Here is a 25,956-nt window from a genome sequence, read left to right as displayed (position 1 = left end):
TCTTTTTCTGGGACACCACCAGCTGTTTTCTCCCAACTCAGAATTACACGTTGGGTTTTAGCAATCTGTGCTCAGGCCAAGACTGAACCGTGTCCCTCCAACCCACAATGAAAACACATCCAGACTTCTATCCTGTAATGAACATCACTGACATTGGACATTCTGGCAAAGTCCTGTACTTAAGGTTGTTTTCATTAGGCAAGCTTGCCACAGCTTGGACCTCAGGTGGAACTGGGGGGGAGACAACTTGATACAGCTAGGGCTGGAGTTGGTACGTCCCTGGGGAGTCCTGTGTGGGGAGGAGAGGGAGAGAAGCACCCACTTACATTATAGCGCAAACTTGTTTTCAAATAGTCATATTCGTTAAGATTTCCCTGAAACTCCTCTCTTCTCGCCTCTGTGTGGTTTGTCCTCACGGTGACAAGCGCCCTCTCTCTCTCTTTCCACCCTGCTATGTGTAAGCAGGACCCAGCGTGCCTGTGAGTTCTAGTGGTGGTGGATAGACCGTGGATGCCTCTGCTTGGTGGGGGTTTGACTCCAAGGTTAATAGCACTGGCCCTGGAGACAATGTCCCGGTAACTTTATTAGAGGTGTGGCAGGAGCAAGTTTTCATTTGCTTCCGCTTCTCTTACAAACCCTCCGTTTCTTCACCTGTACAATGGGAGTGGGCTGTGGTGCAGATTGAGTAATTTCATGTCCAGTAAACCTAGCAACAACAGGGATCTATTTATTGTCTGGGACGATCCCGGGGGAAACCCGAGAGAGGCCTCAGATCGTTCCGAGAGGGGACAGTTTTGTGGAACCGCACCGCGCCTGGTCCTACTCAAGTTGACTGCAGTCTCTGCGCCAGAGCCTAAGAGATTGTTTATTTGTTATCTACCTCCTGTGAGTGGCTGTCACTCTCTTCTTCAGTTTTCTAGTTGGTTCCAAGAACGGGAGGGTTATCCCAGGACCGAGACTGGATGAGCAAAGGAGGGACTTTTCCGGAGCGCCGCGAGGTCGCAAGCCCGGATCAGAGTCCGGATTTCCGGTGGCGTTCTGGCCTGCGGCTCCCACGCTCCCCATAGCGGTGGGTGAATGCTACCCGGGGACAGATCAGGGTTTAGTGAGCTCGTGGGTCCCAGTGCTCGGTAGCTCCAACCCGCATCCGTGGTATCTTCCCATCGCTCTCTCCCTTGCCTGGCTGCACCCCGCTTTCCCAGGGCTCCAGGTCGCTAAGAATTCTACCTGGTTCCCCTGATAGTGATTTGGCTTCGCCGGTCCCAGTCACACGTCTCAGACGTCTAGTGGCCCCGCGACTCCCCAGAAGCGCGCAGAAGGCCTTCGAGCCTTGGCGCTTTGTCGCCCACTTCCAGTTCCTCCTAGCACTGAATGAAGAGCCCATTCTCCCACTGGGGTGGCAGCTACCTCTGGCAAGAAAGCTAAGAAAGGTGAGGGGGTAGTCCCGGACTGTTGGCTCTCCGGGTGGGGGGGTCCTCAAGAAGAGAAAAGTAGAACAGCTTCAGGACTAGTCCCAAGCCTACCTCCTGGGGGCAGACAAGCAAAAGCCATCCCCTCTTTTCTTGGGACATTCCTTCTGGTCTCAGTTCCACTAAATTCAGGGGGTCTTTCTTTTTACAGAAGGGCAGGCAGGGGAGCATAATTCCACCCGAGCCCCTGGAAGTTATTGCGTCATTTTATATGCCCCATGAGGGGGAGTCTGGGTTTACAGAAATTTGGGACGGCCTGGGTGCCAGAAGTTGGATTTGAAGGGCGCAGGGGGAGGGAATTCTTGTGCCCTGGCCTCAACTTCTTCTAACACTGGAGGAGCCCAGAAGCTGAGCAGCCTTGCCTGGCAGTGTGGACCCTCTGACCTGTCCATGATCACCACCTCCTCCCACCAGATGAAGAAACTGCCAGAAGTTCAACAGGAAAACATCATTCCAGAAGAAGCGTATTCCTTTAGAGTGGCTCCTTCCCTATCTCTTTGTTTGGAGAGAAGGCAAGAATTTCTAAATGTCTTTAAATATAGATTCCTAGGTACCCATGCTAGAGGCTCTGATCCTGCAACTGTGAAAGAGACCTGGGAAAAGAGAGAGAGAAGGAGAGAGAGAGAGAGAGAGAGAGAGAGAGAGAGAGAGAGAGAGAGAGATATCCTGGGGGTCATTGTCAGTTTTCTATCCCCCCATCTCTTTTCCACTTACTTTCAGCTTCCTTATACTTAAACATTTATTATTGGATGTAGAAGCCACGTTAAAAGGCCAGATGAAAATCTACAAATGCACTCTGCTTACTGAAAATGAAATATGCCCACCATCCCAGGTGAGGTGCTGGCTGCCTGTCAGGCCAAAGGGAATAAGGACTGCCCAAAGATTCTTGCCTCCCTCTCTTTACCACCACCACCTTCTTCTTCTTCCTCCTCCTCCTCCTCCTCCTCCTCTTCCTCCTCCTCTTCTGGCTTAGTGGGTGGATATGGAAATTGCTTACTTTATAGTTAGTTTCTAGAGAATTGGGCAGCTAAAGGTATCATTCTCTGTGCCAGTTTCTCTTTTTGGGATAGTGGGTTTCATGTGCTGACTGACACCAGGATCCTTTGTAGATGATCTCCAGAGGTCTATGTTCTCTGTGACTCTTGTCAACCACAGGCCTCAATGTGACTGCATTTCTCTCTTCTCGAGCAAATGGTCTTTTCTTAACTCTGTGCTTCCCATCACAGATAGGGACATTATCCTATTACATACAACTTTCAACGTTTTGGCCTTATTTCTGAAAATTGGAGACTCAAGCAGTTAAGGAAGGAGACCTGAGTCTTAAGCTAGGACTTCCTGGGATCCATTGCAGGAGGGTAGCCCCTGCTTCCTGATGCCCCTACCTTGAAGGATCACCTCTGAACTTAAGGAAGGGACTCATGCTGTGTACTCCTGAGGTTAAGAGGATCCTGGATCTGGGACATCAGCAAAAGCTTGGAGCTTTGGAAAAAGTTTAATAGGCCCAGCTTCAACTGTGCATTTAAGTTCTGTAGAGATGGAGAAGATTCGGGTGTCTACAAGCTTATGACTCATCTTTTTACATACACGCCCAGCACCTACTGTGTGCCCAATAAATAGTCTGGGAGCTAGATTGATAATTCGTAGATAAAGTTGTGTCTGAAGATAGTGGCCATGCATTCATCCTGTAGTCTTGGAATACACGCCGCCCACTCTTTCATCACAAAAGGGCTCCACATTCCTCCTTGGACAGACCCACCAAGTATAATGCTTGCTGGCCTTGATTGTTTCATTCAACAGGGATATGTATTCCTTTCCATCACTGTCTGCAATACATTTTTATAAATCAAAGGACCAAGGAAGACCAGCAGAAAAGGGAATCTGGATTTCAGGCTAAGAATTTTGTCCCCAAGGAGTCCTTAGCAGCCTTGTCTGCATCCAGGATGTCCTCTGAGGGTAATGATACAGTTTACCATGAGTTTATTTAATGTTGCAACCTTTTTTTAAAAAAAATGAAGTAGACACATTACCCATAAACCTCCACCCATTTCCTCCTCAGTAACAACACAAAGGCCAATAGACTTGAGGTAGGAAACAAGTTACCCTCTTCTTCCTCCTCTTCCTTCCTTCCTTCTTTTTTCCTTCCTTCCTTTCCTCCCCTTACATTCTTCCATTTTATCCACTTCCTCCTCTTTTCTCCCTTTCCCTCCCCCCCACCTCTCTTCTCTGCTTCCCAGTCTCTCCCTAGGGTTGTGATGGAAGTTGGCTCAAGCCCTCTTCCCCTTTAACAGAAAGAACTCTGTGTGCCAAATAACCAACGAATCAGAGAAGGCAACATCCTTGCTGCGTTGGTAAAGAAAAATAAAGCTACTTTTCGGAGCAGGAGAGGAGGTTGAGGATCTGAAGATATTTAGAGACGCATCCTGGCACAGCCCCAGAAACCCATTCATTCTTAGGGACTGAATGTAGCTGAAGAGTAGCGACCAAGTAAGAATCCCCGCCCAACAGCATTCGTGTCTGGGTTAGCACTAGAATCAGAGGCATTTCAGAGCCCTGCTGAGGACCGAGTCTAGATTGTCCAGTCCCTTGCGAACTACTAAAGCCGTATTCGTTGGGGGCTTTAGGCTTCTCTACCTCTGCAGACACGGAGACAGTGTCTTCCGAGGGCCCTCAAAGTCTCAATCTCGCGCACACAAATTTCATCCCGTCACCCTTGCTTCAGATCGAAGAGCTGGGCACCTGGAATGGGCATCCTGCCTTTTCTGCTTGGTCAGTCCTTTTTCCTCCACGTTTGCCCCCGAAGTCCCAGGACAGCCGAGCAAGGGACTAGGCGTCAGCCCTGAGAGAACGCAATCAGTACGCCTCCGTCGCTCTCAGGGCGCGGAGGGGATGCTTAGGGACTGCCATGATGCATACCCTCTCGGTTCAGAATACCGTCATCTCCTTCCCTCTGCCCCCTCTCTTGCTCCTTATTGCCACGCTCCTTCCAGCCTAAACGCTGGTGCTCAGAGCTCCCTGGCTTGCCACTTTGCCGGGAACTTTGGCGGCTCCCCTGCGCCACCCGGAGAAGGATGTTAATGAGGGAGTGTGGCCGGGCTCTGTGAACAATCCAGCTCGGGAGCTGCGATTGGCTGCGATAAGGCGGAAGGATGACGTTATGCAAAGAAGGGGCGTGTCCAGGCTGCGATGGCCCCGCCTCCTTCCCTTTGGGGTTAGTGTGCCTGTGTTTAGCTCTGGGGAGAGTCAAACTGGATTCCACAGGGAGAGCCTGCAAATCACTTCTATTTTAGCAAGGAGAAAACAGAATCTCCATCCAGCAGGGTCCACCCCTCTCTTTCTCCCTCTCCTCTCTTTTTCTATCTCTTTCCCTCCCCCCCTTCCTCTTTCCCTCTCTCTCCCCTTCCCCCCACCCTCTCCGGTGTATCTGTCTACAGCAACCAGCGTCCTCATCTACACGCACGGAAAGGAAAGAAACATCTTTGGTTGAGAGAGGAGGAGGAAAAGAGAGAGAGAGAAAAAAAACTTGCCTGGTTGTGGAAAATGACACTTCAAGTAGCCAAGCCGGCTTCAAGAGTCGTATCTATTGTTTCTTAAATTGTCATCAGGGTGGTTTTTTTCTTCCTGCTTCTTCAAGTGAAGGTACCGCTACAAAAGGAAACTCCAGCCCCTCCTGTTCTCCAACGGCCTGTGATTACTACAAAAAGAAAAAAAAAAGCAAAAAAAAAAAAAGCAAAAAAAAAAAAAAGGAAAAAAAAGCACCCAAACTCAAAACCAACCAACCAAACAACCCCCAACAGCCAAGCATACATCTCTGTTTTTTTCTTAATTTTGGTCTTTTCGTTGGATTTTCCCTTTCTTTTTTTTTCTCGCCCCCCCCCCCTTGTTATCGCTCAGTTTTGAGCGAAGGTTTACATTTTTAAAAATTTTGCTTTTCAGCCCGCCTTGATGTAGCGCGAGTCTCATCGACTCAAAAAAAAAAAATCTGTGGTTGGCTTTTTTTTTTCCTTTTTTTTTTTTTTAATATTTTCAAAGGGGAGGAGATTTTCCACAAGAAAAGGTTGTTTTCATGTTTGGGATCCAGGAAAGCATCCAACGGAGTGGAAGCAGTATGAAGGAAGAGCCGCTGGGCAGCGGCATGAACGCGGTGCGGACGTGGATGCAGGGCGCCGGGGTGCTGGACGCCAACACAGCGGCGCAGAGGTGGGTACCGCTGGGGGACCGTGGAGGAGAGGCCGCCGGCTAGCGGGAGAGCCCGGAGACGGCGGCGCGGCTACCCGGGGCCCGGCCACGCGAGTGCGTCTGCCGCTGCGCTGCGCTCGCTCGCCGCCCGGGCTCCGCGCTCCCCGGCTGCGCAGCACTCATCGCCGGTGGCCAGCAGAGAACAGCGAGCTGCCGGAGGGAGCCGAGCCCAAGCTTTGCCGGCACTTTCCGCAGCCCCATCTGCGAGTGTTTTCGTTTTGTTTTAACCCAGAAGAGGCGTCTCTGAAGCACGGTGTTGGATAGCTGCGCTTTTCTGACCGCTTGTTTTCTTTTCTGGGTAGTTATATTTTTTCCCTTTTCCTCCCCTTCCCTCCGCTTCCCTTTCCCTTTATTTCAGTTTTTTTCCTTTTTCCTTTTTCCTTTCTCCTTTTTCCTTTTTCTTCTTCTCTCTTTTCTCTTTTCTTACTTAATTTTCTCCTCTCCCCCTTCCTTCCTTTCCATTCCGTCTCACAGTCCTTCCTTTTTTTCCTATCTTTCCTTTCTTTTTTCTACCTTCTTTAATTTTTTTATCCTTTGCCACTCTTTTTCCCCCCTCTTTTCTCGGTTTTACTCTTCTTTTCTCTTTTCTCTTTCCTCACCTGGCTCTCTCCTCTGTTTCTCTCTCCCCATTTCTCTCCTTGGAGTCTTCTCTGACTTCTCCTATCTGGATTCTTTACTCTCTCTCCTCTTTCCATGCTTGAGCCTTCAGTTTTTCTCAGTTTGCCTGTCGAACAGTGATTCTCAACTTTAATTCTCACATCTCTTAAAAGCCTTCCTCATCCCCCCAGTCACCTTGGCCTCCTCCAGTCCCTCTCCCACTCTCCAGATCCTACACTGAGTGGCTTGGAGGCCATGCTCTTCTAGGCTAACTTGAGGAACTTCCCTGGACACACCCAGTGCCCTGTCCAGGGGCTCCTGGTCCCAAGTGACAAATGGTACCTTGTCCTTTTCATTGCTGGCCACAAGCTGGGCTTAGAGAAAACTTTGTGGGTCCAGGCCCCATTAGACATATAGGATGTAGGAGAAGGGAGAGTAATTCCGTCTTTTCAGATTTTGGGGGGAGGGCTAGAAACAACTGTCCTTTACTGTTTCCATCTCCGCTGAGCACCGGGTTGGGAGTGGTTGGTAGTGAGAGTGAATTGAGTAACTAGGCTGGAAGCGAAAGTGTGTGTGTGTGTGTGTGTGTGTGTGTGTGTGTGTGTGTGTGTTGTCCCATAGTATCCCGTAGTTTGGGCTGTCATTGTGGTGCCCCCCAGGCGCTCCAGTCTCCAGTCCTAGGCGGATCTTCTCAGCCCAGAAGCCTTGGCCCTTTGGGTTTCTGGAATGTGTGAGGATGATTTCTCAGAATGGAAAAACTTTGGCAAGACAGGTCTTTTATTTAAAAAAAAAATTAAACCAAACAACAACCACCACCTACAACAATAAAACAAAACGCCCCAGTTCCCTTTCCCATGGCGATCGATCATTTCTAATAGCCGCGAGTCCCAAGCTGGGACCCTTCTCCTCTTGCTTGTGTTTGTGTAGAAAATTAGCGTGCTGAAGCCGGGTACCGGCAGCTGGCCGAGGCTAGGGAGTTTCCTGGAGGGGTAGCTACTGCAGCGAGCAGCCTAGCATGCCTGCGTGCATTTCCACCTGCCCACTTACTTGCGAGATTTGGAGGCGTAGTTGGAGCCCATTCCCACGCCCTGGCCTTCCAAGTAGTAAACTGCGCACTTTCTCTTTAACCCCCTTTCGCTTCACCCACGGGTCACGTTTCCTCTCCACGCACTTCAAGTGGAGTAAAGATTGTAGCGTTTCATCTCACACCCAAAACCCAAACAAAACTTTCACACCTCTGAGTTCTGATGACCCGCTGTCTCTGGAAGGGGAGGACAGGGACATGAATGGCATTTGAGCGGATCGTCAGCCGCGCTTGAGCTCCTGATGGGTCATGGAAGGAGCCCAGGGGATGTTTTGGGAGCAGAGAAGGTGGGTGTTGGGGGGTTCGCTCGCGTGTCCTGGGTGACAAGGTGGGTGGGTGAGGGACATAGTCTGGCTTAGCCTACTAACTCTGCGTCTTTGGTCGCAGCGGGGTGGGTCTGGCCCGGGCTCACTTTGAGAAGCAGCCGCCTTCTAACCTGAGGAAATCCAACTTCTTCCACTTCGTCCTGGCTCTCTACGACAGACAGGGCCAGCCCGTGGAGATTGAGAGGACGGCCTTTGTGGGGTTCGTGGAGAAGGAAAAAGTAAGTGGGCGCAGCGCGGTCCCCATTAGTCCCGGGCTCAGACAGGAGGCCCAGGCGCCTTAGAAGCCGCCTCCGTGTGTGTGCTAAGCTTTGCTCACACTCCTGTGAGAGCCACCCCCCTCGCCTCCAGCTACTTCCCGTCCTGGACGAATCCAGGCTCTTGGGACTCAAGGTCCTGCTCCAGAAAGTTAACATGGAACCCCCAGAACTGGAGAGATTCCAGGCAAACCGAACGGAACCCTACTTCAGTCTAGCCTTGAGAGCCTGGGGTGTCCTCGCTCTGAACTATCAGATTATGCATTGCTTGCCACAGATGGCCCAGGCTGCAGTCCCCAGGCTCTGGGAAGAATCTCACCCATGTGCACCACGCGGAAATTTCTGGAATGGTAGAAAGAAAGCAGTTTGGGATGAGGGTGGAGAAAAGTTTAAGTTTGTCACAGTTTCTGTTGCTATTGGGGCTGGCTGGCTTTACGGAATGGGGGGGGGGGGGGGTCCCATATGGGAAAAGTTGCCTTGAAGTTGGTGCACTCGCTCACAGAGACCTCTCTCCTCATCTCTTGTGTCTTTGGGCCTTGCTGCAAACCAGGAAGCCAACAGCGAAAAGACCAATAATGGGATCCACTACCGGCTCCAGCTCCTCTACAGCAATGGTGAGGCTCCTGTCGGGTCGGTGCCAGCACCCTGGGGCTCCGGGTCAGGGCAGGGGGCTCACGGAGCTCCAGGTGGACGAAAGCCCCCCAGCGAAGCTCAGCCATCAGCCACCCTCCAGGTGAACAGGCCTCTCCGAAATTTCATTCTAGGAAGTTTCTCACCTGAGGAGGCAGAGGGCGGCTTGGTCAGCCCAGGGCTGAGCAGAGGCCACTTGGCCCTGACAAGACCACTCGGTTGTCTTCTTTCTCCCGTTCTTGAGGCCTGTGTTGCTCGGCCAAAATTTCACGTCGCTTGGCTTGGTTTTTTGTTTTTTTTGGGGGGGGGAGGGAAAGGGGCAGGGGTATTAGGAGTGGAAGTGTTCCTGATGGATCCAGGCAGCTTTAGAGGGGCTCTAGCCTGGGGAGGAAGAGTGGCCAGGTTGGGGGGTTCCCCACCTCTTTTCTAGCTCCAGTGCTTGGAGGGAGCTGGCTTCTAAGGGGGAGCATTTGAACTAGGCCTGCAGATCCTTTCTGGATTCTGGGAAGGAATGTCCTGGCTCGCCCCTTTCAGGACAGCGGGAGTTCCCCTTGGCCTTGGACCCCTTTGTGTGCAGTTTTTGTTTGTTGCTATTGTTATGTGTATTGTGGAGTTCTTTTTTCTTTCAGAGCTTATCCCCTCTCTCTTAATTTTCCTTCCTCCCTTCACCCCCAGGGATAAGGACTGAGCAGGATTTCTACGTGCGTCTCATCGACTCCATGACAAAACAAGTAAGTTTCTTACAATTCCACACTGAGGGGGATGGACGACTCTCGGGTCACCAAATTTTCTGCAGTTCAAAAGCTGATTGGACCACTGAGAGATGACTGGGACCTAGGTGGCCCTGGCAAAGTGCTTGCAGCGCAGGCTTCCAGGACCTGCTTGAGGCTCACTGGCTCCCTGGGAAAGCCAGGCCTAGTGATTAAAACCTAGGGTGCTGAGTGAAGGAAAAGGGACTGAACTTCCTCTGGCTTGGCCAAGGAGCCCTAGGGGAAGCGAAAGGAGCCTTAGAGACAACCCCCTCCGGGGAGGCTGTATGGACTGAACTCCTGAAACACAAACTAGTCAAGCCTTCCCCAAGGCCCAGGCCTGAGGAATTGGAGGGTAGGAGGCAATTCTAGGAATGGATCTGAGGAATTTGCAAATGAACTCTCCACAGATTTGTATTTTTTTTTAAAGGCGATAATATTGGAAGGTAGTGTTGGAAGTGGGAGCCTACAGTTGTTCAAGGGTATTTTGCAAAAAAACCCTCCTGCTTTGGCCTCCAAGTTTGGCTGGGAGCCAGACAGCAAGAGCTAGCTAACTTTCTGTCTTAAAGGTACATGGACAGCATTTTCTCAAGCTTGCCAACACACCGTGTCAGGCAGTATACATTAAGGTTGAGTTATGTTTTAAAAGATACAATTATGAGCCGAGTTGGAAGTGAGGCTTGACATTTTAATGAGGTGCAGGAGGATTTTTTTTTAAAATCTATCCCCCTTCTTAATTTTAAGAAAAAGTATAGTTTCAGAATGAAGTAGCTGGTTAGTTAGTTGAAGTAACAGGAAAAAAAAATACAGCTTTATTGAAAGGGGGAAAGAATTCAAAACAAAGGGAAAATTTATCTATTGTACAGCAAACAGCAATTTAGTGCAGGGTTAAAATGTGTTTATTTGACTGTTATTTTAAATATTCCTTTTAAAACAAGGAGGGGTGTTATTCCTTCACTGGGTTAGAAAGTTTGGAATTAGGGTATTTATGCATAATTAAAAATAGCTTTAGATCTGCCTGGCAATAATGTGCAAAATACACATTAATGAGATGTTGAGAGTTTGAAATCTTAACAAGAAGCATTTAATAACAGCTCATGCTGATTATCATGTTCATATTTATTGTGACACAAATAAAATGTATGGAATTATGGATGTGAAGTATATCTTTTAAAGTGACAAGTGTCTAAAAAATTGCTATCATGTGATTTTCCTTAAGTATTTTTGTCTCTGGAAGATTGTGTTTATTTTTTAGTTGACAGCTCAGAGTAAGTTCCCGTTTATTGTTCTAATTACAGTTATTTTCTTGAATTCATTTGATTGCTAGATAGGATAATTCTCTTTCCTTTGGACACTGAATTTTTTGACTTTTTTCCTTGCTGAGTAGAGACACAAAAAAACGTGATTTAGTGTCTTTTAATGTTTTCTGATATCAAAACAAAATATATTAGGTGGAAATTTGTTTTTCAAAAACAGTTTTTTATATTATGGATATCATTTCTTGTCCTTCTCATCAGAGAGGAATGAAAACAGGGAGACAGAGGGAAAAGAATGGACCCTAACCCCTCTTACACACGTATTTATTAGAACTTACTTTTAAAGAGAAAAGGCATCTACACCAATAACTATACAGGGCCGATGTGTTTATGTAACACTGACCATTGAAACTGCAGGCCTCGCTATGAAAAGCTCTATTCCAAGGAGCTTAAAATTGGAATATGTTTGGAGAGATTGTTTCTACTTGATTTAAATCTCCCCCAAACTCTAATTCCTACCTCCCTAAACAAACAATGCTAGTAAGAATTGATTTTTATCAACAAACTCTCTCATACAAGAACAGTGGAAGGATTTTTAAAAATATAAAGCAATATGACGAATATTTTACTAACAGGGAATAGAGCTTTGCTTTTTTATTTTTATTTATTTATTTATTTTTGCTACAGCTGAAGGTATCTTTGGCTGTTTGATAGTGTCATAAATTCTATGGGGAGGGGGAGAGGGGAAATGGCTCATTTAAAAAAAATAACAGGTATGAAAAAGTCTTTTGCCATATATTACTAAAAGTTTAAGTTATAAATACATGTAGTTAGTGTAGTCAGGAGCAACCTGAAAAAAAAAAAGATTTAACAATTACCTAAGTTGGTACAAAAGTATCAAGACAAAGACATTTTAAGATGTACTCATTTGCTTTCATAATGATTGGGTAACTGCCCTTTCTATAACTTTCACTTTGAAAGGCAATCTGTGTTCATTATCCAGTTTCTTGTCCTTTGGTTACATGCTGCCAAAGTTTTGGAAGTAGGTTACCTTCTTATGGACTCAGTTAATGTCATACACTCCAAAAAATAGAGATCCCAGAAGCCTTATTTTCTTAGCTGCAGGATCATGTTCATATTCAGCTTCAGTGATCTCCTTGTAGTTTGAAATTATTCTATGACAATTAAATGCTCAGTCTGATTCAAACTTTCTAAAAGTGTTGGTTCTATCTACACTGGCCTGTTTAACTAGAAGGAGTGACAGAGGCTGGCTGACTAAGTGGTAACATTTCCCTCTGTGAAGTGCTTTCTGATGAATTTCAGATTTTGATATTCAGAGTATGGAGCAGAACACAACTGTCAATGTCTAAGAACACCAGAGATTGTGGAGGGAATACCTGGCGATCGTGAAATCTTGTCTCCGTTGTTTGGTGACTCTAGCCCTTTTCATAGTAGACACGTGCCTTTGCACACGTGATGTGATACCCTTGACTCCAACTGGGGTTAACATTCAGATGGATTCGTCAGCCAGTCACATGTAGCTGGGCTACAGCTGTGCAGGTTGTTCCTCATTTTGAGTGCATCTAGCAGCAATACTGAGACCAGACAGGAATGTACTCAATCAACCAGGATGTCTGAGGATGACACAATGTTTCACACCTTCCTAAAGTGTCTCATTAGACTATTCTGAGGAAGGATTCCTAATTTTGTGCCCTACCAAGTATGATGGAATCTCATTTGGAGTGAACACAGAAGGTTCTGAGGTCCCATCTCCTTATCCCATCCTTGTAAAACATATGGCATAAAATATAAAAATGTGAAAGAAAAAAAAAAAACAACAACCAAACCAAAACCCACTTAACTAGAAAAGAAATGTCTTGCTTTGGGGAAAGGTTGTTCAAAACCAAGTTTAGCTGGCCTAAAAATAGATTGTTTTTGTGTCCTTGCTGTTTTTGGTAGTCTACTAGTGAGCATGCAAAAGCCCTTAGGATCCCTAAGTTTATGGCTGATGCATCCAGAAACAGTGTCAACTGTAGAAGCTCTTGTGGACCTAGTTGGGAAGGCCTGAGGCTTAACCTGGCTTGCTTCAGGTTTGCATTTGAGATGTAATGTACTCCGTGGTTCATTCATTGAGATATCTATCTTTAAGTAGTTAATAAACACAAAACTAGCTCATTTCTTAGACTAGTTTGTGAAGAGTGAGTTTTTCAAGTGATATTTAATAAAGAAAGAAAACTCAATCTCATGCTCCCTGCCCCCAAAGCAAAATGGTTTTTTTCCCCTTATTTCATTTATTTATTTTTTGAGAAGGGCGAACGGAAGTCACAGCATGTTTGTATGTATGGGTTTAAAGGTGGGATATGTTGAGGGGTATGGTGCTGATGCAAAGAGGGCACAGGGACAGTAAATGTAAAGGTTGTCAGCTTTGTTCCCTAGCTAAATTTCTTGATATATTTATTCTGATGTTTGCAGCCCTTAAAGTTGTGGCTTTAACTTTACGCCCATTGATTGTTTCATTATATTCTACCATGGCTACATAGGCTTGAGTAACCACTCTTTCAGCTCATTGGTAGATAAACACTTTTTTTGTTTTTGGCCTATCTGTAAGTTCCTAAGGAATTTACCAGGCCAGCAAAGAGGCTCTTTCATATGCCCAGGGAGCCAAATAAGAGAGGACAGAGCAGGTTTATGTCAGGGGCTATATTTCAACAGCTCTCTGTCTCCTTTGGTAACATGTCAAAAACGCAGGTGATTTAAATTTCCTTGCACATAGAGGAATGAAGAAGTTTGGAATTTTTATGCATGATCAGGACCTGTGTTTGGGAAAATGTAAACTCATCACAGTGGAAAATGTGTTGTTTGGAGTCTGGGGGTGAAAACAAAGCTGATGGGTTTGGAGAGCTTGCCTGAGCCAGATGGCCTAGTACTTCCCCAGTCTGGCGGCCCAACTGCTCCCTCCTGGATAATATACAGCCATTTGTTCAGGGATATTTACGCTAGAGCTGTTTCCATGTGAATGTTTGAACAGCATTAAAAACGAACATATTAGTCGGGATGCATTTATCGAACTCATATGGCTGTACCGACAGCCTGTTATCTGTATGTTTCTTGCTGGGGATGAAGATTGTTTGGACGTGGACATTCGTGAATTGTTGACATAGGTTTTGGAGCAGGGAAGATTAGGTTTTAGTGAGGAATTAAAATATATATGCATTTAGAATCAAACGAATGGGAATAATGGTTGCACCCAACTTGAAGTTCTGCTGTGAAAATTAAATAGATTCATAACTTCAAAGGCCTTAGAACAGTGACTGACATATATTAAGTATATAATAAATTAGCTATTCTTATGATTTTATTATTATTGCCTGACTGAGTTGACAAAGTCAATTGTATCTACTAAAGTAGTAAATGCAGTAACTATCCAAGTAGAATATTGTTTATTGCTTCTAGGAAAAATGTCATATGGAATTATTTGAAATATTTAGTCCCCACCCAGCCCCAAGGCATTTGAATAATATAAGGGCTTTTAGATCTTCAAGACAGAAGAGATGCAGCAGAAAGCCCCCTGCACTGGGGACGTGCTTGCCTTTTAGTCAGGGCTGTGATGTAACCGAGCAGCATAGTGAATATGATATCATGCCTAACTCAGTTCTGAAAACGGGCCTGCTTAGCTGCTGAGCTGAAATTACATCTTTGCAATTTGTTCGCCAGTAGCCGAGCTGCTACTTGAAGCAAAATGAGTTTTGATTTTACTCTACCATTAATGGTAGATTGCTGTTTGACACAATTGTTTATGAAATGTCAGATTTGTGGTGTTTTCTTTGGCATGGCTTAATTTTTAACTAGGGTTCTTTCACCTACTGGAAACTGGACTATATAATGTAGCACTCTTTTTTTTTCTTTCTTTTTTTTTTTTTTTTTTTATGAAAGGCAGTGGAACAGGGTGGGTGAATGTAGTAATTACTGTGCAGTGTGTTGATACTATAACATTGCTTTTTGATTAGCTCAATTCTTAGTAATTTACTATCACTGATAGTTTATATTTAGAAGATACTTCTCTTTTGGTCGAAGGAGGCAATTTTTATACTTATGGCCCTTTCTCTGAGGCGACAAATAGACTTTGCTTTTTGTTTTGTTTTCAGAGATAGGAGTATAATTTTCAAGGTCATTGTTTTGATTTATGTGGGAAATTCAAGTTTCTGTTACCTCTCCCTGTCCCCTCTTCTTCCCTCCCTCCTTATTGCAAATCAGGACAAATTCCTAATGAGAAAAATGGAGATTCTCATTGCTCCCTTGAATGTGGTGTGGGACAGAAGGAGTTAAAGCTATCAGAAAAGTAAATAAAAGAACGGCAAGCTCAATTCTCTGAACTTCTGTGGGCATCTCATTGAAGTATGATCCCGGTGTGTTCTCACAGAGTTGTTTTTTTTTTTCCCCCTTTTGCTTTGTTTATCCCGAAGTAAGTCTCAGTGAACTTTTAAGCCTCAGCAATACTTTTGAAAAGCTGGGGATGAACTATGCTTCAAAGATGACTTTTAAAACAGTGGTAACTGAGACAAGCATGGTACAGGGATTGACTGATTTTCCAAGATGTGCACACATTGACTTATAATTAAGCATTTAAAATGTTTTTTTTTCTCTTCGGACAATGAAACTGTTGTTCTTCAAGGGTATGAAAGTTTTAACAATATCCATGTTTTTCTTCTTCAGTTTTATACACACACACACACACACACACATACACACACACACACACACACACACACACACACATATGACAATGCAGTTCAAAAACCAATCTGAAAATGAGGGAGGATCAGCAGGAACATATATTCATTTCTGCCTGCTTGTTATTTTTCTGTTAGAGGCTGACATTCAGAGAGGGGAGCTACTGACCTATCAGAAAGTCAGGTCTCCAAATACAACCGGTTTGAACAACTTACCTCTTAGTAGCACCAGGTTTGGAAAGTTGAGGTGAAGTTACTTCTGTTTATTGTTTCACATTTGTTCCTGTCCAAGCATCCCCACTGCCTTGAGGCATTTGTTTGGCCTTGGCAGGATTAATGTAAACAGTATTTTCCACGAGTTATTATATTCTTTTGTTTTGATGGTTATAAAGCTCAACTTGATGCACCCTTGATTGATTTATTTCAATAATGCATTTTTATAATTTCTCTCCCTCTACCTCCCATCGGAGTGGGAGCTCCCCCATCCTCACTTCTGATAAACACATTGATTTATTTAAGCCAGTGTTGTCTTTGTCGCTTTCTCGGCAGACCACCTTCTTCCCAACGAGCAGACGCATGATTTACTGTGGAGGATGACAATGAGCCTTCTTCTCAGGGCTCCATTGTCTGTAGCCTAAACCAGCTGTCTATTAAAATGGTTTCACTTAAAATAGTCAAGGCTGTTTATATGCCCCTGGGATCTCCCAGCTGATCCAACCTCAACCATCTTGCCTCAAACCTCACAGAAGCATACATTTAAATTAGTGAGAGAAGCTGAAATGAACCCAAAATTAGTGTTAGAAGATGCCTATCCTTGGGGGTGGTGTTTAGCGTCTGGATTTGCTCAACTGTGAGCCAGTCTCACTGTGCATGCTAAATGTACACAGTAGAGATGCTTTCTAGTAGAGGAGCAAGCTGGAGTGGGAACTTCGAGCAGTGGGGGAAAAGGCCAAAGTCTGTCTTAGTGTTACTGTGACACTTGAGCTACCCAAATAAATCTATCATATCTACCTTGTACCTGGTCCCATCCAAATATTCATCTCTGGACCAATATTTTCTCTGTGTTGTGTATGTATGTGCATGCATGCATGCATATGTATTTTAATAAGTCTTTTCAGCGATAAGAAAACTGGGTAGAGGCTGGAGGGAGTTCTGCCTTTGAATTGCACAGGAAACCTTGCTCTCTTAATGTGACAGGGCAGTTTACAGTAGGAACAGGGATTTTATCCTTCCTATCTCATGGTAGACTCCCACTCTCTTTTACTGCAGAATTTCCCAGAAGCAGGTACTTCTTTTTCCACCCCTATGCCTTGAGAACCCTTCTTATTCTATTCAGGCACAGGGAGAAGAAAGGCAGAGGGAGAGGGAAGGCAGAAACCTCAGATTCCAGTTCTCCCCGGAGTTCTTAATTATTTCTGAGCAAATCCAAACTCTTGGTTTCATTTTTGTATGCTTGATTTGGAGAACGATTCTCTGTTTTGACTCCACTACCAGAAGCAAAATGGTAGCTTGGTATTTGGCAAAGAGATGTAGTATGGAGGGACTGGGCCTTTAATAAGTGATGTTCAGTTACCAAGGAGAAAACACAGGACTTCTGGGAGTCCCTGTCATCCATTGCCTGGGGGAGTCCTCAGTAGATTTGCCTTGAAGCTTATTATTAACTGGATATTATCATGGCCTCATTCATTTCAACTAGCAGCCTTAGTAATAACGTTTATCTCATCTAGAAAGTTCCAAACGGAGATCTTATGTAATAGATATGACTGTCACGCACCCCCAAATAGCATCATTTTTTTCTCTCCTGCTACCCACTGCTTCAACACAGAAAAGTTTTCTAGACCTGTAAACTGCTTATCAAGTTATTATTATTATTAATTATTATTATTATTAGCAGTAGTAGTAGTTTAGCAAGACAAACACTGAAGCTGAAGCAGAGGTTATGTTGAGTTCTAGGAGAACACAGAACCAATTTAGTGATAATAGGAGTTAGCATCATTTTTTTAGCACTATGCTTGAGATCTAGTCAGTAATTTAAAGTGTTTTCTTTCTTCCTTTCTTGAATTTTTTTAAAACAGTGATTGCAGGAAATAGAAGAGACACACATATAGTTTGAAAACATATTAAAATTATTTATTATTTAGTTTGTATGCTCAAGTGCACAGATATGCTCATGTGTGTAGGGGGGCTCATGCGTGCCACATTGTATGTGTGGAGGTCAAAGGACAAGTATCGGACAGTGGAAACTGCAGGAATGAAACTCAGGCTGTCAGGCTTTTTAGCAGACAATCTTTACCTTTTGTCCCATCTCACTTGCTTCAATTTTTGATTTTCAGAATATTTTTAATTAAAGAATTTTCTTGAATAAAGCAACTTTTTGGGAATTTGAAGAAATCTTTTAAGAATATTGGCAAAAGGGCCAGCGAGAATACTCAGAAGGTAAAGGTGCTTGCTGACAAGCCTGGAGACCTGAGTTCAATTTTAATCTCCACATGATGGAAAGACAGACCAACTCCTGAAATTTGATCTCTGACCTCATACATTCATGCATACACACATACACATATACATACATACATACATACATACACACACACACATACATACACACACACACACACACACACACACACACTCACACACACATAGTGGCACATGCCCTCCCAATATGATAAATAAATATAATAGGAAAAAGGAAAAGTTATGTATTCACACTAAAACTAGTGACTGAAGATTTGACACATCAGAAGACATTAATGTAGTGCAAATTATTGCCCCCCCCAAACCAGTTATGAGTGACTAATAAAGGGTGAGATATAACATTATACTGTGAAAAGCTAGCCTATGGTCACTGGTGGATGGTGGGTATCACTCTAAGGGAATGGTCAGAGTGTATGCTGTGAATAAACTGGTGGTTAAGTAGAACGTGGTTTAGAGGGAATTCAGCATCATTCTGTGCTGCTGTCCTGCCTTGAAGTCTAAGACTTTAATATGAGCTGGAGAACCAGAATAGAACCCAAACTGAAGGATATTCTACAAAGTAACTGGCCTGTATTTTCAACAATGTCAATGCCATGAACCACAATGACTGGAGGATATTCGGAATGAAAGGAGACATGACAGCTGAGCGTGGTGATTAGTACAGGATTTTCTTTCGCTGTAAAGGACATTATTAGGTAATTGGTAAATCTCAATAAGGTCTGGAGATTAGATTATTCTATTGTATCAATGCTAATTTTCTGATTTAGATAATTGTGCTGTGATTATGCATGAAAAAGCCTTGTTTTCAGGAAATGCATGCAAATATATTGAGGATATATCTGCAATTTGCTAAAAAGTGATTTAGGGGAAAAAGAAAAATGAAAGCAAATTTAGTAAAATGCAAACGTTTGAGGAATCTGGGTAATGAATATCCTATCCTGGACTTCTAAATACATTCTTCCAACCATTTTAGAAGTCCACAGTTAAAGTAAAATCATTTATTTCAAATATAAGGTTATGATGAGTTAGCCATAAAAGATAGTTTTGATGGACCAATGTTAGAGAAATGTGCTTTTTTTCCCCAACCACTTTTTCTTCATTTTAATTCACTGTAAAGTTTGATTTTGTCTGTGTTTAGATACTGTAATCAGGTCATGACCCATGGATCTGGCTACACTGGGTCTTAAGTCACAGTGGTTCTGTCTCCAAGCTCAAAACCATAGCACATGAGAGAGAATGACACGTTAGGCACAGACGTACTTTTATATACCACATAATAATAAGAATAATCTCTGGTTAATTTAAATAGTTTTGTCACCAAGAAGCTGAGGGTTCTGTGAATGTGTGAAAGTAATTTTATTAACAATTTGAAGCTGTGTTATATTAGTATTATGCAGTGATACAGTGTTAAGTGAGCTCAATGTATGTTGATGCAGAACCATGGTCTACCAATAGCATTGTGTGTCTCTTTGGCTGGGATAGTAACCTGTAGATCCACGTGCAAGCTTGAGGTTTGGGGGAACTTGGTGGATGTCTGAAAGCGAAATGTGATTGTGTTGCAAAAAAGAAAAGAGAGCAAAGCGCCCGTGGCTGGTGGTTGAGGGAATCCAGATTTTGAGACTGAGATGTAATTCTCTACTTAGGGAGCTGACTCTGTGATTTCATCCCCCACACAGCATATGCTGGCAAGGGTTCCCGTCTGGGCGGGTGTACACCCTGCAGCAGCACTTGCTTTCAGCCTCTCGGTAGGAAGAGGGGTTTCCCCTGATTGAATTGCTTCAGAAATGACGTAGTCAGTGCATAGACATATAGCTTTTCCTAAACTTATTTTCTGCTACTTGCCAGTAGAACACTCAATGTGGGGGCTGGGAGCAGCAAATGTGTGTGGCTGGCCAATCAAACCCACATGCCTCTCTACATTTGAGATACAAAATATTGCAACCTCTTCAGCCTTCTGGAGCATCCCTCTTTATTGATTAGACTTATTTTTATTCTGTATTGAAAAGAGAATTATGGTTGTCTTGACAACAGATGCCCATCGCGTGCTCTGGTCCAAAGATGTGCATAATGAGGTGGTTGATAGGGCAGAAAGGATCATATCCCATTCCACTCAATTTGGGCTGATCCTGAGCAACGCGTCCTGCAATAATCAGCCCAGTGAGGCTTTTTGCTCCTAAAAGTTAATTGGCCCCCCAGCAAGGGCGAGGTGGTGAAGAACTGGATTGTTATACATAACCCTCTGCTACCTGCTTCTATTTTTAGCTAAAAATATGCCTTTACTTTCAGGCCATAGTGTACGAAGGCCAAGACAAGAACCCTGAAATGTGCCGAGTGTTGCTCACACACGAGATCATGTGCAGGTAAGAAATTTTTTGCTCTCTCTCTCTCTCTCTCTCTCTCTCTCTCTCTCTCTCTCTCATTATAGAAGTAAAGATGAATTTGGATCACAAACCTAGGTGAAATAAGTTCTGTTGGGGGTGGGGATTATGTTTATTTCGGTTTTGGTAAATGGTCTAGAAGAATTCTAAGACACATTCAGTAGCGTCAAGGATCGCGGTGGGTCTTGTTTGTTTATTACATTTAATCGTGGGGAGAAGTCAGTTTGCGTTTTTGATACTTCACTGTTAATGGCCACAGAGCAGCACCCTCCCTCATTCTTCCCAGTGGAGTCAAATAGAATACAACCTCCTTTTTGGTAACATTTGCACTCAACTGCGTGCTTAGTAAAAAACAAGTTCTCTTGAAGTCAGTAGAGGCTTCTGTTTGGGTCAACTTGAAAGTTACACTTCCTCCTTTTGAGTTCTTCTACTTAATATAACAGCTCCATACCTGAGCGCCTCATTTCTTCTTAAACTGATCTCTCTCTCTCTCTCTCTCTCTCTCTCTCTCTCTCTCTCTCTCCCTCCCTCCCTCTCCCTCTCTCTCCCTTCCTCTGTGTCTCTCTCTGTCTCTATCTCTCCTCTTTTCTCCTGTGGATGGTTTGTTAGTTATCCTGTTCATATCTGAACGTGAAGCTAATATTTCTTGGGAGTAGTGAGCCTTGAAGTTTTGGGGAAGGATACTGGAAAGGAGACCACAAAAGGTCTAATAATTCATGTTCCTCACAGATGAGTCTCTTTCTGCTGTGATCATGGCGGAGTGGCATCTGAGACCTCTGCCAGGCCTTCGAGGGAGAGGGACAAAGGCAGCCTTTTCACTTATGCTCTTATTCCTTGTAAAATAAACCAGGATTTTGCTCCCAATATCTCCCAAGTAATTGGATAAAGCAGGGAGATGCCACTTGACATCAGAGGAGAGTTCCTAATTGCTTTGTTAGCTAAACAGGCTCTCTCTGGCACAATGTATGTTTGGCTACTGAATGTCATTGACCAGTCTTCGTGGGTCTTCAGCTGCCATCTCGGCATGGGTAGCCCTCACCGGCTGCTCATGGACTCTTGGGACAAACAATGTCACAATTCTACAGGTGGAAAGAGACTCAAAAGGGCTTTGTGTGTTTTCTGAGTAAAATCCCAAATATTATCATTTGTTTCTATAAAAATCCTGGGTTTCGTTCCTTTTCAAAAAAATACTTCTGATTTATAGTTCTAAGATATACAAGAGTTTCACACATTTTCACTTCAGTGATTTGTAAAACCTGTTAATTATTCTAAAAGCCAGGTTGTTGTTTTTTTTTCTCCAGACTTAAGACAGTAGCAGAACACTCCCAAATGGTGTGGGATTCCTTCCTAAGTAGGAAAAGTTAGTTTTAGCCAGTATGTATGAACTGGATATAATCTAGCTGAGTGGGACCTTTTTAGAATGAAAGGAGCAAAGCCCATTTTGAAAAGCAGTAAAACATAACCTTGTCTATGTTACTGCTTCCCCAACCGTGCCTCTATTATTTTAGCCTTCTACAATTAACATGCCATTAGACTGAACTCTCCACGCAGAGCTGCATATGACTGTAGCAAAACAGGAAACAGGAAGATGGATTTCCACGAACAGGCCAAGCACTATCTATACATCATTGATTTGCATTTCGTATCTGCATATGTTTGGATTATGCTGGAGAGAATTCTATTCTTGAACTACTTAGAGATATATTATGCCTCTCATGCACAGGGCCCCCTCTATTAATGCAGTTTATATTTTCCTTGTTTTTAAAATTCATTGGTCCAAAGTGCTTTATTATGCTGGTTGGTGTGCTTTACTGCTGACGTTCTCTCTATTTTTCAGAAACATAAAAATAGCAAAAAAATAAAATTCTCAAGCCACGGAAGGCAAATGACACTGTTTGTACTGCGTGGCGAAGAGGGAAAAGCCATATTCCAAATGTCATCTTGCTAATGTTACAGATTACTGCTTTCCCTGGCTGCCTGTAGATGTGGAAGGGGTACTGTTTGTTTACAGGCTACCATGACCCCATTACACAAACCTGTCATCTATTGTGTGGCTAACAGTCTTTTAAATTGCAAATCTGATGCTCTTTAGGGGGCTTTAGGAAAAAAAATCTCACTTTCCATACCATCCTATTTCTCTTGATTTCTTGCCTGTTGTAAGTGGAAGTTGGGATGTGCTGAATTTGCACCAGGGGTGCAAATGCAGCCTCAATTATAAGCATAAAATTAGAATCTGTTCACCATTAATCAGCCTGGCTAATTGCTATGCACCACCATTAGCCATATGGTGTGAAAGACAGCTTGCTCTCCCCAAGATGAAATTTCTTCATTGCAGACATGAAATAGTGAAGGCCCTGGATTTTAAAATAGCTTGTTTTAGATATTTAATTTCTAAACAACTTTCTGCAGTGCTTTCTATCAAAGCTAACGGCACAATAAAACTTTTCGTTGATGTCACAAAAGCTGTATGTTTATAGTACGATGGCTATGATGAAGGACAGAATTTCGATCCACAAGAAAGGGCTTGGAGCATTCTGTTCATTATAGGCAAAAGGAAGGGAAAAGGAAAAGATAAGCAAGGGACAGTCCTGTCTCAGGTGCTGTAAATTAAGAAGGGGGAGGAGAAGGAGAAAACCATTGTGTTTTGTGGAGAAGGTGACCCCATTGTGTGAGATGGCTAAAAAAATTGCCATCATTAGTTTATTGACGCTCTTTGATTTGAAGATGCAGAGCACTTCTATAACATTATGAGAGATCACACCAATCACGTGTGGTGGTCAAGTTCTACAGATAATATGGCTCTATGAATCCTTTCATTTATTTTTCTTAAGAGTAGGAGTCTATAAGGGTTTTGCTTATGTGAGGACCCTAACCTCTGTGTTTCAATGCAAATGAAAACCAGGAACTCAGCTTAGTAGGGAGACTTGGTATCCAGCTCTCCAGCAGGCTGCAGGCAGGTGTTCTTCATTTCCAGTACCCAGGGAGATGGCAGGCCAGAGGCACCCTCCTAAGGAAGGTTCTTGCTTATTTTATTTTGTAAAAGAACCACAACACTCTCAAGGCTAGCCTGCTTACTTGATAGAGTTTTTTTTTTTTTTTCCTTACTTGTTTCCAGGTTTAGTCCAGTTTCCTCCTTCAGACACTTATGTGTGGCTTCTCCAGGGAAGCACCTCTGGCCCTTGGCCCAAGTCATAACCCCTTGTAGGCTGTCCAGAGTACCGGGTGCTTTTAACTCCATAGCACTCCCTGTCCTTGCAATGGCACCTACTCTCTGTCTTAATTCAGCCAAGTCCTTTAAAGGGCAGGAAGTGACTCAGTTTACTCCACGCTTCAGCTGTCCCATTTGTGAAATGGGGTTTTTAATGCTATCTCATAGGGTGGTAGTGAAGGTTAAATGCCATAGTCCCTATAAATCTTACCTTGATGCTTGGCAGAGTCAGAACGGAAAGCCTGTTATGATTTGAAGCAGTATTAATAGAAACAGTAGTAGAGAACTCATCCGTGCCTGGCCAAGTATTTGGTACTTTGTTGCTCCAAGTAGCTGAGGGTAAGAAAGCGTTGAAGGGAGATTTAGTGTCTATCAAAACCAGAATGTACCCGGTTTGCTACAGTTGTGGTGATTATATATCTTCATTGTTAGTACCTACTATGTGCAAACCCTTGTGGAATTGAGAGTAAAAAATTTCAGGTGCCATAGTAGGAGAGCTTGAAGTTGGAAGGTTTAAACAGCTAATTAGACTTCACTGGGCAAAGAAAGGGTTTGATGTGGTGGAGGGTTGAGGTAAAGGACTCTGAGGTGGGAGAAATATTTGTAGGTGGGTCGAATCCGTGGGAACAGAGGTGGGGGGATGGGAAAGGGATTTTTAGAGACTGCCTAAAGAAGTGTTTGTGAGCAGGGTTGCTCTGTGGAGGTTTACAGCTGAACAGACTTGTGTCCTGGACCTGGGAAGAGGGACTTTGTCAAAGATAAGCAGCTTCAGACTCTGCTTTTCAAAGGCAAGAACTGAGGCTCTGTGGGAGATGGGGTGGAGAATTCAGAGTAAGAAGAGAGGACTCACTGATTCCATTCTTAAGAGGAATGATGATGTTGAATAAGAAGATCACACTGTAGAATTAGAAAGAACTTTGAGCATATAAGGGGAAATCAACTACAGGAGATTTCAACGATGATGAGACACGGATGGGCACAAAGAGAAAAAAGCCCCCAGGCCACCAGTGACTCAGGAAGTAGAGTCATGTAGGTCCCTGAGTCTCATTTCAGTTTTGATAGGCCCACGTGGCACAAAGTGCAGGCCACTTTTACAGTAAGAATACTGATCAGAGAAGAAATGAACCCTAGACAAATGAAGAAAAACTACACAATGCTGGCAAACATGGAGGGAGCCAGTCAGGAGCGAAGAGTGCCAGATATTAACCCCAGCAGTACACAAGGCCAAGAGTGCTCAGTCAAAGACACAACAGGATTGAGCGCTTGAAGGTTGAGTGTTCCTAAGACAAGTAACTTTAGGTGTGAGAGGATGGCTGAGGCCAGAGGAGTCAATGTGCAGATTCCTTCAGAACTGATCCCCTGTCCAGACTGTCCAGGTAATCCACAGAGCTCATTCTCCAGTCAGTTTGGATGAGTAGGGTAGGAATCTTAATTTTTACTGGAATGCTCACTTTAGCAGGAAGTGTTGCACTTCTCTGTAATTCCTGCACCTGGGAGACAGAGGCAGGGGCAGGGGCAGGGGCAGGGGCAGGGGCAGGGGCAGGGAGGGAGAGAGAGAGAGAGAGAGAGAGAGAGAGAGAGAGAGAGAGAGAGAGAGAGAGAAGCAGAGAGGGAGGCTCAGGCACAGGTACAGGTAGAGAGGCACAGGCACAGGCACAGGCACAGGCACAGCCACAGGCACAGGCACAGGATCTCTGTATGTTTGAGGCTAGCATGTGATGGATAGTGAGTTCTGGACCAATCAGAGCTATGTAACTCCTCTTTTTTTCTATATTGTATTTACTTATTTATTTATTCATTCAGTTTATATCAAGATCGAAGTCCTCCCTCCCTCTTCTCGCCCCAGCCCAACCCTCACAACCCCCTCCCTCTTTTACCCACTCTTCTCCACAGTTCTTAATTGTCCCCACCCACTACCCAAATGGCCCATGTCTCCAGTGGCAAGAGGCTCTGCTTACAGTGCTTGAGATGAGGCTCTGCAGACTCCAAGGCTAGGGAGCAGTCAGATGTTTCCTGCCCTGATTTATGAACTTGTGAGTCAGCTCACTAGAAATCTACCACCTGGGTTAGACTGCTAAGGGCGGGACTCCTAAGTCTGCCGTTTCCCCAAGTGTTCAGTGGGAGATACATGGTCCCGCTGGTGAAAAGGTTGCTGTTCGGAGTCTCCAGTGCACATAGCCCACACTAGGTGTCGGGGGAACCTGCTGTTGTGACTGGCCACATGGCTGTCCTGTCATTTGGGTTGCAGATTAAAAAGGGATGCAAAACAGGCACCTGCCTGCTTTTTTGGGATCTTGATCCTGGACAAATCAAATTAGGGAAATCCAAGACTTCTCAGTAGATGCCCGGTGTAGGGAGCGTGCAGAACCCATACAGGCACAGATGGCGGGAGACTGAGAGATGCCGTGTGAGTGGATGGGGGCTTCAGGCATGCTCACTATGTTTGCTTTGACCAACATGGTTTCTTTTCCTGATAAGTGCTTCAAATGTGTCATCTATGGGGTGCTTCAGCATAAGCCCTCTTCTGTCCAGACATTAGTGATTTAGTTCTTTCGGCTTGT

General features: G+C 44.3%; 1 protein-coding gene across 6 annotated transcripts in view; it reads left to right on the top strand.

The window, feature by feature from the left end:
- Window positions 1-5,282: 5,282 nt before the first annotated feature.
- Window positions 5,283-25,956, top strand: part of Ebf1 (EBF transcription factor 1) — a 379,734-nt gene continuing 359,060 nt past the window's right edge. For 4 of the 6 annotated variants that reach the window (XM_028777670.1, XM_028777669.1, XM_028777668.1 and 1 more), the window contains exons 1-5: window positions 5,283-5,666; window positions 7,774-7,930; window positions 8,517-8,580; window positions 9,272-9,327; window positions 20,096-20,169. In XM_028777670.1, the coding sequence (XP_028633503.1) occupies window positions 5,533-5,666; window positions 7,774-7,930; window positions 8,517-8,580; window positions 9,272-9,327; window positions 20,096-20,169 (485 nt within the window). In that variant the 5' untranslated portion in view covers window positions 5,283-5,532. Of the gene's footprint in view, window positions 5,667-7,598; window positions 7,674-7,773; window positions 7,931-8,516; window positions 8,581-9,271; window positions 9,328-20,095; window positions 20,170-25,956 lie in introns of those variants that run through there. The other 2 variants (XM_028777673.1, XM_028777671.1) reach the window with 1 other exon arrangement.

The sequence above is a fragment of the Grammomys surdaster genome, unplaced genomic scaffold, assembly GCF_004785775.1.
Source record: "Grammomys surdaster isolate TR1022 unplaced genomic scaffold, NIH_TR_1.0 313, whole genome shotgun sequence".
Taxonomy (NCBI): Eukaryota; Metazoa; Chordata; class Mammalia; order Rodentia; family Muridae; genus Grammomys; species Grammomys surdaster.
This window is presented reverse-complemented; position numbering and strand designations above follow the sequence as displayed.